The following is an 18,981-nucleotide window of genomic DNA, read 5'->3' as shown; positions in this document are numbered from 1 at the left end:
TTTTAAATTTCCTTGAGTATGCCTACAGAATTAATAGCAGATTTTGGATAATTAAAGTAGTTAAAAAAAAAAAATCTTTAAAAATCTTTCAAGCACAAGCATTTGGAAATAAGATGAAGTGTAAAAGCGAATCTGGGTAGGTCTGGTGTTCAGGTTTCTGAGCTTTTGATGATCTTTATTTTTTTAAATAAATCCAGTGAAGCCTGCATTATACTTATCTTCTGACATTTTTAATTAAAAACCACAAGACATCTTCTGTAGTCTTCTAGATCCTTATTATGCTGTTTTTAGCCTGCAATGGAGAAGGAAAAAATCTTCTAGAATAACACATCATTTATGATGTGAAGTTTACGATGTATGTTTAGGCTGAACAAACATTTGGAAGCTTCTGTAATGGAATTGCAGTGCTTTTCTCTATCTTAGATGGCAAAATTAATCTGTTGGAACACAAGTAAACTGGCTTTCACATTTTAGGATGTTAAATCAGGAATAAATCAGAATTTCAGGTATCAGGTCTTAGAAGGTAGTAGTTTCACACAGTCTCAGGTATTCCAGCTGTGATTTCTTTATAGTACCAAACATGTCATGCCTGAGGGGAAAAGTTTTCTCAGTCTAGAGAAATCCATTGGAGGTTTTTTGGTATATTTAAATACTTATAGAGCCATTATAATTGTAATTTGAGCTTCTTACAAAATTACTTTTTCTGCGCCAAAAGCTTAAACCTTATGAAAGCTGTTCACACAACTTCACATAGCTTCCAAGTATTTCTCTATGCAGAAAAGCTGTTTAGCATATTGATACTTCCCTGGGTCTGTTCCATTTTAGATGACATACTAAAACTGGAAAACAGGTCCACAAATTGTCACAGGCATCTTATGTGTAATCTTGTTCTTTTCTCTTTAAATGACATCAGTAACACAGATCCCATAGTTTAAGGTTCCCGTCTATTAACTTATCAAAGTAGCCTGTCGGAAATTTGGAAATTGTATTGCGTTTAATGCTTAACATTTCCTTTTTCATCATTAGTGTAAAGAATAATCTGCCTCCTGTTCCTCCTTTTTTAAGTGAGTAAACCATTTTGTTATAATAGATTAACCATGAAGTAAGTTTGAGATCTTTAGCTTGTTGAATCTAAATGCTGTGGGAAAAGAGGTGGTCCTGTTTCATGCAAATTTTTGTAGTATATTTATCAACTATTCCCTTTTAGAATTTAAAATCAGCATGTAAAAAGTTGTGTACTTCTTGGTAATGAGACAGTTCTGATTTTTGAAGAGTGGTAAAGTTATGAAACTTAGCATTTTCCACAAAGCCAAAATAAAAATTGAAACAGGTTGAGAATAAATACTTCCATTAGGAATGGCCAGGATTTCTTAGTCTTGTATAAAAAAAATATCTGGTTTGTGAATGCCTGAATATGATAAGAAGATTTCATGTTATAGGCAGTTCCTAAATTTGGAAGGTGTCAGGGACAGAAACAGCAGCTGAAGTATTGGGGAGATCACAAGGAGTCTTTGAAAAGGGAGCAGGGGAAAAAAAAGAGTGAGTCACCAGGATGGTGAAGTTGTGATAGGGAGAACTGGGAGCATCTAGGAAGAGGAGTGGTTGCTTAAATATCCAAAATAATTGGATAGAGCAATCTATAAAAACATTACTTCGCAGATGTGTTCATGAAAAATTTCTATAGGTGAAAAAACTCCTTGCAATTCTTACAATCCCTTGCAGGGGTTGTAAGAATTGATTTTACTGGTAGCTCCACGTGGAGAAGGCATTTATGGCCGATTCTGAAAAGTGATCAGAAAGATGGGACAGTGGGATTTCAGCAATTATGTGTAGCACTTCAGGAAGAAATTAATCCCTTTCTGCTCCATGTAGTTTGTGGGAATGAACAACGTGGGAACTGGTGTGGGGTTATGCAAGTACTTACTGTTACATTTGTATAAAGTAGAAGAGTGAAAGTTTGTCAGCACCGTTCAGCTGAAATACAACAGCTGCTTTCTGATGTTGCTCTAAACCTTGTATGTGCTTGTTTCTGGTTTTAATATATCCCTCGGAAGTACTGCCTGGGACATGTTTGCTGATGGAACATTATGTAAATATTATTTCAAAGCAAAACCAAGATACTAGTGACTAATTAATATTAAGATTCCAGCTTAAAATATTTTGTAGTAAGCAGAGATCAGTGTAATTTTTTAAGCTTTGTGAGCACCTGCAATTAAATGTAATTAAAAACAACTGTTGAGTTAGGATGAATTGTCACTTACTCACTAGATCTCATCTTCTGTTAGGTTTTAATGGAGGTACTTGTATAGCATTTACTCCTAGAACCACTTCTTTGCATGTGTTTTCATATCTCATTTATAAGGTAAATAAGGAGTAATGGGAGTATTTCCAAACTTTTGAAGTTTTTGATCCTGTGGTGATGAGTAAAATAAAAGCTTAGGAGAAAGTTTAATTTCTCACACATATGGTGTACTGGAAAGGATACAGAAGGCTTGCAGTTTTACAGATTTTTATTTTATGTTATTTTTAAAATTATATCCCTTAATAAAAAGAGCATGGTACTTTTGCCTTTTATTGTTTGCGTTGCATTTTATTTCAGTCAAAACATATTTGTTATTAAATGAATACTATATGTAAACATAGCTAATATATACTTAAGCTATAAAGATGGACCTCTTCTGCTTTTGTGTCATGCCTTGCATATTGCTCTTGAGCACAGCCATAATGCAGATACAGATAAAAGCAAAGATCAGGGGGGCTGCGAAGAGCATTTCAACAACGAGAGTAAAGTCATGGCAGCTTCATGATAAATAACACTTCCCTTCAGCCCCCTTCTCCTCCCAGATTCGGAAAGAATTTCAGTGGTGTAGCTGTAAATGATGGCATTTTCACAAAGGCTTCTCTGTGTATCTGCAGCATAACAAAATTAATATAAAATACATCTTCTGTACTTTGATATAACTGGCAGAGAATGTGTTGAGTCTCTCAAAGACTGTGGGCTAATATATAATTTTAATATATAATTTATATATATAAAAATATATTTAATAAATTTATATATATTGGGCCTAATATATAATTTTAAATGAACAACTTTATAGAGAAAATAAGGCAAACACTTCTCTTGCAACTAGATTTATTAGGAAGAGCTTTAAGGCAAATCTAATAGAAACAGTGTGACCTACTTAAATTAGCATAACGTGTTAGATAATTGTTTTAACACAGCATATTGTTGAGACAAAATTTAGTTACCAAGAGCAGTTACAGTGAGTTTTCTGATTGCTTTGTGTGGAAGTGTTTTACAGAAAAGTTTCAAACTTATTGAAGCGATTGGACCAGAAGTCATTTTGTGATAGGCAGTATTTTGAAGGCAGTTTTAAAATAAAGCCTAATAATTCCTGATAAGTTAGCTACTTTGAGTAGGAGTCATGGAACATGTCAAGACTCTTTAAATAAATTTAATATCTCATAAAACTGCAGAGATTTTTAATTCATACCTCTGAAGAGAAATTTACAGATTTAATTCACCCATCCCAAAAGTGCTCCAATTTTATAAGAACTTCCATTAAAATCATGCTCACAATAACTGTTTCTGCTTTGCTTCGAATAATTAATCTGAGGAGGGATATTTTCTTGAAAGATTATATTTAATTTGGCTTTATATAACAAGGTGATTAACTTGTTCTAGATGGGAGGAAACCCAGAAGGTGATTGTCTGCAAATGTAATTATGAAAAGCTGCTGTTGTCTCAGCCACAGAAGTTGTGTGGCCAAGGACTAATGTTGAGAGCTAATTAAAATAATGCAAGTCTATTAAAACATCAATTTCCTGTTTTTAGGAATTATCTGGGATGTAATATCATAATTATAGTTTCTTGATATTTGGTATTTAAATTTATTGCCTATATCTTGAAACATGAAAGAATGATGGCACTAAGTGGATGTGGTAATGCTAGGGCATCTCCAGGAACAATGGTTTTAACATCAGTGTAAAATCAACTAACATTAAATGTTCAAACTTACATCAGTTACATAAAATGAGCTAATTATGGTTTGTTTCTCATAAGCCAGTCTGAAGCACTGAAACCGATTTAGAGACCAGTTTTAGTCCTTTTTCTATGTGTGGATGACCTGTTGGGAGGAAATGATGGCAATGAGGTAGGCGGTACTCTGCTCTAATCTTCCTCCCTCCCCTTTCTTTCTTTCCCTAGGCAGAAAGAGAGGAGTGAAGGCGTTAATGATTTTTTCAGCTAATGGGGAGAGGGCAAGTGTGGTCCTTTTTAGTGACTGTGCTTCACTTTTGAGTGCTTATGAATGCTTCAGGCTTAATCATGAGAACGGTTAAGGACTGACTGAAGCTGACAGTGTGTAAACAGTGCTGTGAAAAAGTATTATCTTAGGTATGTATCAGTGTTCAGTCCTTGCAAAAAGATTGTGATGTTTCATTTGAAACCCTGCACTTTTTCCTGTGTTTCATGTACTAAATGCCTGAGATAATATAAGGATTTTGTACTAATCTCTTGCTAATCCTTTTGAGTTTTCCATCCTGTAACTTTAAATGTGCAGTGTTTATTTAGTGCCATGTTTTTCAAAGTTTCGTTTGTGATTAGAGTACCTGCCTGCTGAAAGTTGAGTACTGTTATCTCAAATAATTAGGGCAGTGAGTGTTGGATATTCCTGGCACATACTGTTAACACTGAGTCTCTCTCGGTACTTACATTCCAGGTCTGTGAAAGATCCTGATGAGGAGGGTAGGATTGTTTCTTGGTCATCGTGGACTTTTGCCTTGAAATTGATGATTAATTCTTACCAAAGAGAATAAATATTTGCATTATTTCAAAAGCGTTTAAACAGATTTTATTATGGGGGATGAAGAGTGGAAGTATTTGTAATGCCTTCTGAAGTAATGAAACTGCTCTAGCAATCAGAAGCTCAGTTGTGACTGAAATCATGCCTTATCTTGGAAAATATCTAGCTATTTCTTATAATGGCAAGTCATAGGTATTATTGTCCAGGTTTGACTCTATATTCTTTGCATTTTTATCCTTGTTCTTAGGGGGAAAAACAAACCCAACAAAACAAACCCAAAAAACTGCTCTTTTGGCAAAGCACCTGAGGTTAGTCAGGTGTTGTAAACATGAATCATTTCACAGGCTTCAGAAGATTTATCAAAATATAATTAGGGATTTTTATTTGTGTGTATAAGTCAGTGTATGTTTTAAGGGATGTCCTGTTCGTCAGCTCTGTTTTGCATAGAAATGTATCCCATGCCTTTGGAAAGCATGTGCCCCCTGTTACCTTGCACACTGCCATTCATAGTGCTTCTAGGTATTTCATTTTTTTTGTGTTTCTGTAAATCTCATTGTTCTTTTAAAATTCTATGCAGTCCGTTCAGTTCTTAACAGTGTGACTGTCATTCAAATGTGTGTTGTAGATTGTATCGTTTCATGGTTAAGTTTAATTTCTTCCATTTCAAGATTGTGTATGATAATGGAAATAATAACAATGTGACAGAATATAAAGGATTCCTTAGCATTATTTTTTTATGAGATTAAAGTGACATACCAAAGAATATGCCGAAATTAAATAAATAAATTCTTACACCAACGCAGAATGAAGAGTTTGAACAGTTGACTGTTTTAAAAAGACTAGTATGAAATATTTACATTTCAGAGAATAGGTTAGATTTATCTCTACTTTAGTTTGTAGTGCTAAATTGTCATTTAGTGGCACATGAATTGACCTAACAAATGAAAAAGTTTTGCTGTGCAAATTACTTTTAAGTGCAGTGAACAAATATAAATATAATAAAAAGTGCCATCTGTCTAATTAAGCAATTAAATATTTCTTCAGGGAGGCTGGGATGACATAAACTTGATTAAAACTATGTATACAATGTTTCTGTCTTTTAACTAAAAACCACTCACCCTGCTTTTAGTAGTCCAGGTGGGCCTGTGGGGACAAATAAGCAGAATTCAGTAGATGTAATCCAAGAACTGACAGATTCGTTGTTTCTTTCTTTAATGCTCAGATTATAATACATTAAGATGATAGTTATAAACAAACAATTAATCTTGAACTGATTTAAGTACAGAGTTCTCAAAATATTTTGTGTAGTTTTAGGGATGAATTTGTTATCTTTCCGTGTCTGAACTTTATTTTTTTTTCATCCTCATAATGACCTTCAACTGGTTTTTAATATGCTGGAGTCGATACTAAAAATATTTTATCAAGAATATTTCAGATTACTTGTAACAGTGATATTAACTGAATGCAAGCCAGCTCTGGTTTAGAAGCCTTAATTAGGAAAGCTTATTTTGGAAGTGGTTTCATTTATCACCCTGACCTCAGGAGTTTGTACAGTTTCATTTACTCTTGTTCTTTTGAGGCACGTCGAATTATACAAATTGCTTTATACAAATACAAACTTTAAAGTGAAATGACAGTGTTTCATTTGCCTCTAATTGTAACACTTTTCTGTAATCTGGTATGTGATTTGCACAATTTACAGGGCATTGTAGTTACAGTTGATTTGCTAGTAAGAATTTTGAATAAGTTATTCTTATCTATAAGAATTTATCAGAGCTGTTAACATAAAATATGTCTGAGTTAAAAAGGACACTATATGACAGTCCTCTTATGTAGAAGACTTTGTCTGATTTATCCTGAAGATCAAAAATAGACTCAGCCTTCCTTATTTGCAATCCTACGAGATGCATATTATGTACTCTGGAGCTTCATCAAGGGCCAGCAAGCTGAAGTTTGGATGCCATTAAATAGACATCTGTTTAGTTTGTTTTAATGAGTTGATTCTGTTGGAGAGGGAAACTTAGTACCTTCTGGTAGCTCAAGTAAATTAAGATTTATTTGGGTCATGGTAGAGAGGAACCTCCCTTCTAAATTCAAAGTAATTTTAAAAAATCGCTTATAATATCAGCATTCTGGCTTCTACATATGTTTCTAGGGACTGTTTTTATTAAATCACTTCAGTCCAATTTACATGCATCCATACTCAATGAAATACTAGATTTCCTGTTTGGTTTTAGCAAAAGTTTATTCCTTTAAAGTTTATTTGGCTGACTCAGTTTTTTTGTTCAATCATTTTGGTTAGTTTTCTATTCAATATTTTTGTGTCACTTGGCAGTAAATAGTTGTCTCTCTCCAGTATAATTCATTTTTAAGTAGGATAAAGTAGCTTAATCCCATTTCAGGTTCTGCATATTTTTTTTCTATAATAATGTCATGTCTTCATGAATGCTTTTTTTGTTGTTGTTTAGAAGAGTTATTTCAGATTTAAGAATATGGAATTATTTCTTACAGTGAGAGAATGTAATTTGATTATCTGATTTTTCTTTGAACTGAAGTGTGGAATACCTGCTGATTCTACAGCACATAAGACTTATACTCTTGTGTTTACAAATGCAGTAAGCAGAAGATGGAATGATCGCTCCCAAATGGTCTTTGAAGATAGTCAATACCTGGTACAGGCCTTAAAAATCTTTGCTATGTAGAACTGTTTGGAAAAGTCCTGTAGAGGGTAGGGTATGGGTCAGGTTGATGGACTTCCTTTTATGAGAAACTAGATGGGATTCTGGTTTGGTTTGGATTTCTTTAGTTTTTGTGGGGGTTTTTTGATTTTGCTTGATTTGTTTTGGAATTCCCTCCTCTTTCTTGCCAGTGGTGATGCTGGCATGGATTCACAGCCTTGCAACTCTGATTGCACTGGATTTCAGGCACGTGAATCCTGCAGCCTTTCTCCACCAGACTGGTATGCCTGACCTGAGCTTCCTCAGTGTATTGCAGGTGGCAGCCCTTATGATTTGTGTATGTTGTAAAGCTGGGGGGAAGAGGTGTTTAGTCCTCCAGCCACCTCCTTCCAAAGCCAGTGTGAGGGCAGTGCCAGGCCAACCAGACTCCAATGATGAAATGTCTTTGATGCTCACTGCTGCAGCCTGTGCTGTGGCCTGTGAACCTCGTGAATTCCAGCAACAGCAGTCTCCCTCTTCAGTCTACTGACAGGTGATGGATTGCTGGTAATAAGCATGACTGTGTGGCCAGGTGATATGTTTACTTTGCTTCCTGGGTAAAGGTCGTGGGGATGATACAGAGTGAACCTGGTGGTAGAGGGTAACATTTCCTGCTAGCACTGAGGTTGAGATCATCCTCCAAAGTTTACGTAGGTTAGAATTCAAAGATGTACAGTACAGACTGTTTATGTGCACAGGTACAGAATAACTAACATCTGTGTACCTCTTGACTGTGTACCTCTAACTTCCAAGATCAGGTGATCTTGGAAGTTAATTTCCAGTTGCAGGTTACTTGTGGCTAATTATTTCAGTGGGAATTGCAGTTAGAGAGGAAGGCAAGGTCATAAGGAGGATACTTCCCCCTTCCTGTCTATGTCATGGTCAATGGCTTTATATCTGTGAGGTTTCATGACTTGCAGTAGGTGAATTTACAGCCCAGGTATTCCTCTTTTGCCCCAGAAGACATCCTGATGTTTTATTGTTGACAAGAATTTTTCTTACTCATTCTGCAAATTGTTGTAGACTAATTTAGCCAGCTGTAGGGCAGAATGGCCTGGTTGAGAACACGGTACCTGGTTACATAGCAACTTCATTGTGATTTTAGTTTTGCAGGCAGGAAGATTCACTGCTCTAGTTCAACAGGACAGGGTTATCTCTGACAGGCAGGATGCCAACTGTGTTCAATTGCTCATGAATCAATTGAGAACCTTTGGCCACAATAAAGAGTTGTTTAGCTTCTGCCTGAACACTTGCTAAACACTAAAGAAACATGCATTGGTTATCTAACATCTAGATCAAGATTGCAGTTTATTAATGTCAATTCTAGTACCTGCTTTCTTCCCGTATTTGCTATCATGCAATATTAGTGAGAGCTACTGAGAATTCAGTGGGTGACTGTTGAAACATATGGTGGTAAAAGTTACCTGAAATACAGAAGAAGTGAAATAATTATGTCAAATAAAATTTGACCATTACTGCTGCAGGCTCCCTAAATAGCTTATTTTGGTCTATGAGCTTTAGGTTTTTGCTCGCAATTGCTTAGTTACCTATCCCGCCTTCTATGTTCAGAATAAAACCGTAAAAAATAGGTGCTATAACTGAAAACAGAAACTGAGTTCTGGTTTTTGTTTAAAAACCTCTGAAGGTGTGATGTGTGAGGAACGGGGAAGCTGCAGTGTAAAACACAGTATTGCACAGGAGTTGCACAGGTGGTGATGGTTTCTTCACAGAATCACAGAATCATATAGGTTGGAAAAGACCTTTAAGATCATCGAGTCCAACCGTAAACCTAACACTACCAAGACCACCACTATACCATGTCCCTAAGCACCTCATCCAAACGTCTTTTAAATACCTCCAGGAATGGCGACTCAACCACTTCCCTGGGCAGCCTGTTCCAATGCTTGATAACCCTTTCAGTGAAGTAAAATTTCCTAATATCCAGCCTAAACCTCCCCTGGCGCAACTTGAGGCCATTTCCTCTTGTCCTATCACTTGTTACCTGGGAGAAGAGACCAACCCCCACCTCTCTACAACCTCCTTTCAGGTAGTTGTAGAGAGCAATAAGGTCTCCCCTGAGCCTCCTTTTCTCCAGACTAAACAACCCCAGTTCCCTCAGCCGCTCCTCATAAGACTTGTGCTCTAGACCCTTCACCAGCTTCGTTGCCCTTCTCTGGACACGCTCCAGCACCTCAATGTCTCTCTTGTAGTGAGGGGCCCAAAACTGAACACAGCATTTGAGGTGCGGCCTCACCAGTGCTGAGTACAGGGGCATGATCACTGCCCTAGTCCTGCTGGCCACACTATTTTTGATACAAGCCAGGATGCCATTGGCTTTCTTGGCCACCTGGGCACACTGCTGGCTCATATTCAGGTGGCTGTCCACCAACACCCCCAGGTCCTTTTGTGCCAGGCAGCTTTCCAGCCACTCTTCCCCAAGCCTGTAGCGTTGCATGGGGTTGTTGTGGCCCAAGTGCAGGACCTTGCACTTGGCCTTGTTGAACCCCATACAATTGACCTCGGCCCATCGATCCAGCCTGTCCAGGTCCCTCTGCAGAGCCTTCCTCCCCTCAAGCAGATCAACACTCCCGCACAACTTGGTGTCATCTGCAAACTTACTGAGGGTGCACTCGATCCCTTCGTCCAGATCACTGATAAAGATATTAAACAGGACTGGCCCCAACACAGAGCCCTGGGGGACACTGCTTGTGACCGGCCGCCAATTGGATTTAACTCTGTTCACCACCAATCTTTGGGCCCGGCCATCCTGCCAGTTCTTAACCCAGCGAAGAGTACACCCGTCCAAGCCATGAGCAGCCAGTTTCTCCAGGAGAATGCTGTGGGAAACCGTGTCAAAGGCTTTACTAAAGTCTAGGTAGACAACATCTGCAGCCTTTCCCTCATCCACTAGGCGGGTCACCTTGTCGTAGAAGGAGATCAGGTTGGTCAAGCAGGAGCTGCCTTTCCTGAACCCATGCTGGCTGGGCTTGATCCCTTGGTTATCCTCTATATGCTGTGTGATGGCACTCAAGATGATCTGCTCCATAATTTTCCCCAGTACCGAGGTCAGGCTGACAGGCCTGTAGTTCCCCAGATCCTCCTTCTGGCCCTTCCTGTAGATGGGCATCACATTTGCTAATCTCCAGTCAACTGGGACCTCCCCAGTTAGCCAGGACTGCTGGTAAATGATGGAAAGGGGCTTGGTGAGCACTTGTGCCAGTTCCTTCAGTACTCTTGGGTGGATCTCATCAGGCCCCACAGACTTGTGAATGTCTAAGTGGTGCAGCAGGTCACTAACCATTTCCCCCAGGATTATGGGGGTCCATTCTGGTTCCCTCTTGATACGAGAATTTCTGTTTTGGCTCTTCAGTGATGCAGGTTTTAAACACAACAGTGTACCTCCTTTTGCTTTGAGGTACAGTAGTAAACAACATTGTTCTAGCTAACTCCCTGAACAGATGCTTTGCCATAAAGGGTCTTTTTGTGAACAGGGCTAAGTTGCTGCTGGTACATACCTCCGCATGGCCCTCCAGCTATTCTGTGTTGGTCATTGTTACAGAATAGTGTGGTAAAACCTGGTGTCTGTAGGTGCCGTGGGACATTACGGTAGAGGGACAATGGCAGTATTAATATGTGAAGCCTGAAGAAGGATCCTGTCTCTTAGAGCACCCAGAGGAGAGTAGAAGGAATAGAGCCTTAAGCTACTTCTAAATGGGGAGTGGCAACTTCCAGGAAGAGTGGAAGAGGCAAGAGAGGGACATGTGCCACCTCCAGTTTGGGCACGAAGGCCAGGAGGACGTGCTTTCAAGTACTAATGGCAATGTGTGATTAGTACTTAAGCTGTGATTTTTGACTTGATGTAGAATTGGAATGCATCAGGTCAATGGAGGCTGTGCGGGCTGCACTGTAATTGCTTGTAGCTGGAATGGCTTTTGGGTAACGCTGCTAAGATTGCTTTGCAAGTCAGGGCCCTGGTGTTGGACTTTTGAGCATCTTTACAGCCTGTCTAGTAGTAAGACTGCTAAGAGCAGTTTTATGTTTGGAATATTGTTTAGATGAGAATTTAATAACTTTTGCTTTTTTGTTCCAGATTGGAACAAAGACATAAAAAAATATTATTTCTTAACTCAGGTAAGAGTGTCTGGAAGGACTAAGGTAGGAAGCAGACGTATCAGTCCTAGTAAGTCCACTATGAATTCTCAGATGTTTAGAGTAAATTCTAGGCTTTGTTTCAGGTGTAGGAATTTTTAAAATCTAGCTTCAGACTCTGACAGAAAGGCTTAATCCAGACTTACTATTTTTTTAAATCTACCAAATAAAGTATTCATTGTGGAATTCTTCCAAATCCAATGTCTTTTGAAGTTCATTTTGTCAAGTAGTATTTAGCTTTTTATCGTATGTTTTTAATGACTGATTCCTGGAATGATGTTCAGAACACATGGAAGCTGGTGTCTGTATAGAGGACAACTAGTTTTAAGACAGTGCTGCTGATGTCTTTGTGTGACTTCTGCATCTCTGAAGAGGAGCATGGAATGAAACAGAATTGTTAGCTTTCATATGTGGCATCTTAAGATTAAGCTTCTAGATGCAGAAATGTGTTTGTACCTAAAATAAAACCTACTGCTGTATCTTGCAGTTACTTCTACTTCTCTATTCCTTGAAGGACAAATCTGTAATGGAAATAAATTCCTTAAATTTCTGATACTTTACACTTCAAAACCCTAATTTCTACTTTATGGAGTTCCGTCACTCTTACCAGCCTGCATGGTCACAGAGAGGAGTGCATTGGCATTTTGTCTTGCAAAAGATGCCTTTCTCAAGAATTTCACGTGGTATGCAAGTTGCTTCAAAGGAACCTTTTTGCAACTTGAGTGTTGCAGAAGCAGCTGAAAGCCAGGTCCTACATAACTGTTACATGTTTTCATATCTGGAAGACTGGGTTTGGGAACACATTTTTCCCTCTTTAAAGTGCAAGGAAAAATGCAAGCATTTTGCCACTGAGAGGCTTCCCTAAAGTGAAGGAAAGAATGACCTAGAATAGCTAGGTTGTAAATTTCTGTGCTCTAGTTTGCATCCCAGAGTGGACTCTGTTAATTGCTGTACAGGATGGCTGGGCAATGGCTCTGTTTTGGGAAGGTCCACCTCTGATGCCTGGTTGAGAGGAACAGAGACAAACTTACTGGGACAGATGATGGAGGATTGCATAGTGCTTGAAAAGTCTTAAAACTTGTATGTTGTTTCTGGTGCTAGTATTTCGTAATAGCCAGTGGAGTTCAAATCTCAGACCTGGATACCAAGGAAAGACTAAGTAGATCTCTCTTCCCCCCGCCAGTACTTTTTCATCTGACCTACCCAGCCTTTCAATGGCTAACATGGGGCCCAACTGCAAATTTAAAGCTCCTTCCAAAGGAGATTTAACTTTTTTTTGTATCATAAGAGATGCTAACTTCATGTTCCAGTATTCAGTTTGAGAGGGTAGCTTTACACTCACTGTTTCCTTCTAAAAATAAGTAGGAAACAGACAAGCTTGAGAAACTAAGTGGAGATTCTTGCTTTTCTTGGGAATCTTGCCTTTTGAATCAGTTTTGTGTCAGCATTGCTAGACGTATTTCAGGACATGACAGTATATGGACAGGGAGCATATGGAGAAAATGTGAGGGAACTTCAGTGTCTTTATGAAGTGTGCAGCACTTAGTTGTTTAATCAAGTGTTGCTTGGTCTTTGGGATGTTTACTTCTTTTTAAAGATCTTACTGGGAGTGATGCAAAGCTGATGGAGGATGAGGATGGGTAACAGGCAGCTGTCTCTAGGCTAGAGAAATGGGTTATCAGGCTGAACAAGCTTGTAATAGGCCTAACCTGGATAGTGCCATGTATATGGCAAGAAAGCTGTCTTAACAGCAGGAGGGAAAGAAGGGCTGGAGAAATTAAAAGCTACTGAAAGGCAAACAGAGCAACCAGGTATTAGGAGGGCAGGTAAATGGGAAATTTCAAAGACTGGAAGTCAGGGTAGGAGAGGGAAAGAAGGTAGATGTGTGTTTTGCTTTGGAGAACCCAGTTTAATTGAAGTCAGAATACAAACATCTTCATGTGCTGCCTATTTTCTTTCAGAGGTTGTTCACTTTATTTTTCATTAGGTAGCCTACCTGAAAACAACAACTAACCTGCTTATTCTGTATCTGCTTATGTGACATCGATCACTTCAGTTTTCTTAGGAAACTAGACTGGAGAAAAAAATCTTAATTCAGTAGTTTGACCAGCAAGCATAGGAGTGCAGCAGAGATAATGTATTAACATTGAACCCACTATTCTGCCTTAGAAAAGAGTGAAAGACATCCTTCGTCAGCTAGGTTAGATAATGCTATCTTACATGGATGTTTTCTCCCAAGTTCTGGTGTTGTTTCAAGTCCTCTTTTCTTCCAGTGCTTTTCTGTTACCGTGTCTGGGGTTTTTTGTTCGTTTGTTTTGGTTTTGGTTTTCGCTATATAAACATCCAGTTAGTCTTCAACTCTGGCTGAGTTTTGGGGTTTCAGTGATAGTGTCCTTCTTCAGTTTCACATTTGCCATTATTCTTCAGTGTTGTTGTATATTTTCCTATTATTGTGTTTTGTACAGAGAGGAAAAAAAGACTTTCCATTATGTCTTCTAAGTACTGCTCATTATATTTAATATCTTTGTAATATTTTCTTTGTAAGTAATACTGTTGTTTTCAAACTCCATGTAATGAGTTTTCCTATATTTCCTACAGTATTCTTTTTCCTTCTATTTTTAGTGTCTGTAATACATTTCTTAGGAGGCAGGGAAAATATCAAATATAACACTTCGTATGGGAGTAAATTACTGATTTATGGTATTGATGTTACAATAATTTCTGCCTGACACTTCATTCTATTTTTATGAATACTAAACATTTTATATGCATTTTGATATATCATCACATAACTGTCTACAATGTGCCTGCTTTCACTTCTAGACTTGATGAAGTTGATTTAGATTCCGGTAATAAGGTTAGTTTCTATTTCTCCTTCAGTCTGCCTTTTTAGTTTAAACTAATTTTCCATTAGTTTACCAAGGATGCTACTTGTTTGAAATACCCAAAGGTGGTCATGAGCTTGCTCTTCTGCAGTCTTTCAGCCTATCCCTGCTTTTTGAAGTGCAGGTACACCTCAGTTAAGTATTGCACACCTTTTCAAGTAGCAGTACTAAATGCTGTAACAGCTAACAGGTCAGTTACTTCAGTATTAAGGTCATGGTAAATTCTAGAACGCACAGTATTTGTGGCTCAAACTTATTTTCTTTGTTTAATTTTGTTCCAGCAAAGTAATAAGTACTACATGGCATGCTATGCCAAACAATACTAATGTGGTTATTTTTAAGTAAGTTTGTTGGCACTAAAACACGGAAGCATAAAATTCAAACAAACATGACTGCAGTTGGAACAAAACCCACTTGTCTCTTTTATTGGAGGTGGTGTTTGGCAAGTAGGTCTGGATTCCAGAAGTAGTTCTGTACTGTAATCAAGCCTGCGTATGGAAAGAAATAAAAGGGGCACTTGGTAAATGTTGGGTGTCATTGTGTGGAGGCTTTCTCTTTGGTCCTTAGCAGATTTCCTCGTCCCCCTTTCTCCCTCTTACGCCACACGTTTCCTTCCTGTTTCCAAATCACTGAATGGGTGTGATGCTTACCAATGAAGGATTCTGCTTCTGCAAAGATCATCTTAAATTCAGTTTTTGTCTGCCTATTGTCATCTCGCTTATCCCCATCTTTAAATGCTATGTAATGCTGTCCACCCATTTAAAAACCGTGTAGTTTCCACCACATTTTAAAATTTGAATGGTTTTTATATTTAAATTGAAATTTCAGAGCAATAATGCTTCTGTTGTGTTAGAGCTAGGAGCAGGAGACAAAAAGAAAGCCCTATTCTGAATATTCCCACACATCTTTTCCCTGAAATGCTATAGCTGTTTTATCCCTTCATAAATCTTTAATCAGAGGATTTCAATACTTAATTACAAAAAAATTTTAACCTCACATCATTCCTTTGCTGTCAGCCAGTACTTTCCTTATTATGTGGATAAGCTACGCATTAAGCGACTAAGTGATTTTTGCAAAATGGCATGGTGAACCACTGGCAGCCTCTGAGACTCCTGGTTTATAAGCCTGTAATCTGCTGACTTGACACTGACATTCTTTTCAGCTGGCAAATCAAATGGAAACAGCCTAAATCCTGGTTGGGACTAAGAATTATTATTCTGAGATGAGAATTGCTGCATAAATGTGTTAATGCTGTGATTATCAGTGTCAAGGCGGCACCAAATAAAAAATGAGTCAATACATAGGATAGAAATGTAAGTGCTTTAGGGGCTGCACACAAGATGACTCATCAGGTCCCACCACAGCAGTGTAGCAGAATGACTTACATAGCCCTCAGCAGCTGTGGCAGTAGGGATGAAAGCTAACAGTACTTATCCTAACATCCCTGATGAGGCAGCCAGGGAAAGGTGACTTGGACAGGCCTGGTAGAGTTTTCTCTTCCTCTCACACACACACAACTTTTTTTGCTGTTACCTGTGTGGTTTTTGAGAGTCGTGGGTTCTGGAATTAATGCTCCATGCTAGACATGAGAGAGATTATGTTTATAAAAGCTACTTTTTCAAGTCTGTCTGTAAAAACTCAGCTGATACCACAGCATTATTTGTGCTTGAATTGCCTTTTCAAACTTTTTCTTTACAGCCAGGAGAGGTATAAAAATTTCTGCAAAATGATGTGCCCAGAAGCTTGTTTGTTTTTTCCAGACATATCAGTTAGGCTAATAAAAAAAAATTACTTATCTGGGAAAACTGTGCTCTCTGTGTGTTGTCGTGGCATTTTTACAGGGCTTCAGAAATTGGTGCCATATCCAGTGACCTATGGTATCTGCATATTATTCTGTGTGCAGGTGTACGTTGCATTTGTTGTGTAAAATGGCCTGTGACTCCCCAAGTTGTAGCTGGTGGGAACAGTCAATTACTTGACTGAGCTCTATGTGTGACAGTGTGCAGAGCTAATTAATAAGCATTCCTATTTTTTTGAGGACCAAGCCTTTATTCTGTAGCGTGTGATTGTTTTGGGTTTTTTCCGCTACTGCTTTATCTCAATTTGAAATGTTGCTATCATGTTTCACAAATAAACCACCCTTTTTTACACCTTGACAAATAATAGTTAGGCAATGTAAAACACCACAGTGCTGTTAAAACACTATAAAAACAGTTGTTATATGCAAAAGAAACAAAACATTTCACTGAGATCAGATTTAGTTTTAAATTTAAGCTACATTTAAGGTAGAAGAACAAGCTCCCATTCTTTTAAGTCAGACTTTGAAAGGTACCTAGAATAGTGACGAAGTTTTGTACCATTTTCCTAATGACTGAGATGTTGATTATAAACTTGTGATAAACCAAGTGAAACCGATTCAGTCTTTTTCTAAAACTGAGAGACAATAAAATAATATGAGAGTAAATAATGTGTCATAGGGTAGAGGTATTAAATTCAACATTTTAATGTCTTCCAGTTCAGCTCGCACAGATAATAAAATAATTTTAAAATCTGTTTTATTTAATATTTTGCTTAAACTAAGCAAGTCTTCATGTGAGGGCACTGTACACCTTCTTTACTGTAAGAGTAGTGTAGGTAGATAATAATTTAAGTCTACTTGACGTTAGTCATGCCACTGGGCTATACTGTGGCTCCTCACATGTCTTCCTGCTTTCCAGTTGTCTTTTCCTCTCCAGAGGAAGGCATGCCCAAATAAACTTTAATGTAACTTACCATTGTACTGTATATCAAAAGAAATCTCGCTTTTGATATTTCTTTGATTTAAGCTGTAGTAAAATACTACAGGAGTGCATGCACGTAATTTTATTTCTGTATTCAGTAGCTTAAATAATGTAGTTTAAGATTCCACCTCCTATCCTTCCCTCCTGCTTTCCCATAGTTGAGAGTGTAGCATGATAGGATTCTCTTTTAGCAGGGGAAACTGAATATGATTTTTTTTATACTACTGTAATGTGCAATGCAATCTGATGTTGCTTATAAAACAGTAGTATGCATTGTACATTTAACTGAAATTTTTAAAAGAAATTTTTGCCACTAAGTTCAAGGTCATGGATCTCATGCATTTTCAAGGAAATTCTTGTTACAGGCTAAAATTGTGTTTCACCTGCAGTCTGGATCTTCATTAGCTGATAGGAGGGATTTGCGGCATTGGCAATAAGTTCTGCTGGTTGCTGGCTGACTGCCAAAGCAGGGCTGCTGTTTAAGCCAGCAGGTCTCTCTGCCTTTCGCCAGCCTGAAAGGCACTGTGTTTTCAAGAAGAATGCGGTGCAGGATTTTATGTCGAGTCAAAAACGACGGGCTGTCCTTCCTTTACTGAAGCAATTGCATGTTTATGATTTTGTAGTATGTGATGTCATGAGGGTGTTGGCTTTTAGGAATTTCACTACTGAGGAAGCAGTTTGAAATGCAGGCAGAATCTTCAAGACCTTCGAATGTGCGCTTGGTTTCTTTTTAGTTAGCTTTGAACAAATATACAGATGGATACATACATACATATTTTTTTGGTAAGGAATTAACATATGGAATACAGAAGCGATTTAAGTGGATACAATACCTGAAGGCAATGTCGAGTCAGTCTGGATTTTCAAACTCTGTTCCTCTACCAGGATATCCCTTCTACCAGGTGTCATGCAGGTATATCGTGTTTTATCTTTTAATGCACTTGCATATAGAGCTGTAACATGATGCTTGTGTTAACAGATTTTTTGTTTCAATTTCTCTGTTCTCTGAAAAAACTTATGAAATCAGAGAATTAAGAAGCTGAAAAACATAAATACAGTTTTAGAATGCTTTGTGCCTGACTTTATAATTAGGCTTGTATTTGTTTAAAGCAAATATTTTTTTATTTCTAAACATACTAAATATTTTGAGAGTTTTTCTATCTGGAAAAATGAAGTTATAACCCTGGAGATTTTTAAAGTGAGTTATGTATTCAGATATTTCAGTCATTTATTGGCAACCAGATATCTATGGTGTTGAGAAATGGAAATTATACAGATTTCTAGAAACATGAATAATTTTAAGTCTTTTCATGCAGAATTGCGTAAGGTAAATAAACAAAAGTACTTACTGTCATTGTGCTTTTAAGACAATTTACTAAAATGTGCATGTGTGGAAAGGTGATAAATGCTAGTGTTGTGATAAAGCTTAATCATACAGGCTTCTTACTGTTTTATCTTTTTGACTCAACAGTCCTGTTTTATTAAAAATCCTTCCTTCTGAGACTGCTGTATAACAGTTTTCTAGTGAATGGGTTGGATTCTAACCATGAAATTACTGTTCCTGCTGTGGAAGACTGTAATATTGCATAATAAGTAGAGGGAATGTGTTACAATACTTCTTTGGCTGAAAGATCTCAGGTTT

The 18,981-nt window shown here is 37.8% G+C and overlaps 1 protein-coding gene across 8 annotated transcripts in view; it reads left to right on the top strand.

The window, feature by feature from the left end:
- PLEKHA7 (pleckstrin homology domain containing A7) overlaps positions 1-18,981 on the top strand; it is a 174,320-nt gene that overhangs the window by 41,771 nt on the left and 113,568 nt on the right. For 3 of the 8 annotated variants that reach the window (XM_072865745.1, XM_072865746.1, XM_072865742.1), the window contains exon 1: positions 18,103-18,252. The exons of the other annotated variants lie outside the window; for them this stretch is intronic. In XM_072865745.1, coding sequence (XP_072721846.1) covers positions 18,182-18,252 — 71 coding nt within the window. In that variant the 5' untranslated portion in view covers positions 18,103-18,181. Of the gene's footprint in view, positions 1-18,102; positions 18,253-18,981 lie in introns of those variants that run through there. 8 annotated transcript variants of the gene reach the window in all.

The sequence above is a fragment of the Ciconia boyciana genome, chromosome 6 (genome assembly GCF_034638445.1).
Source record: "Ciconia boyciana chromosome 6, ASM3463844v1, whole genome shotgun sequence".
In the NCBI taxonomy this organism is placed as follows: Eukaryota; Metazoa; Chordata; class Aves; order Ciconiiformes; family Ciconiidae; genus Ciconia; species Ciconia boyciana.
Note: the sequence above shows the minus strand (reverse complement) of the source record. Positions and strands in the feature narration are given on the sequence as shown.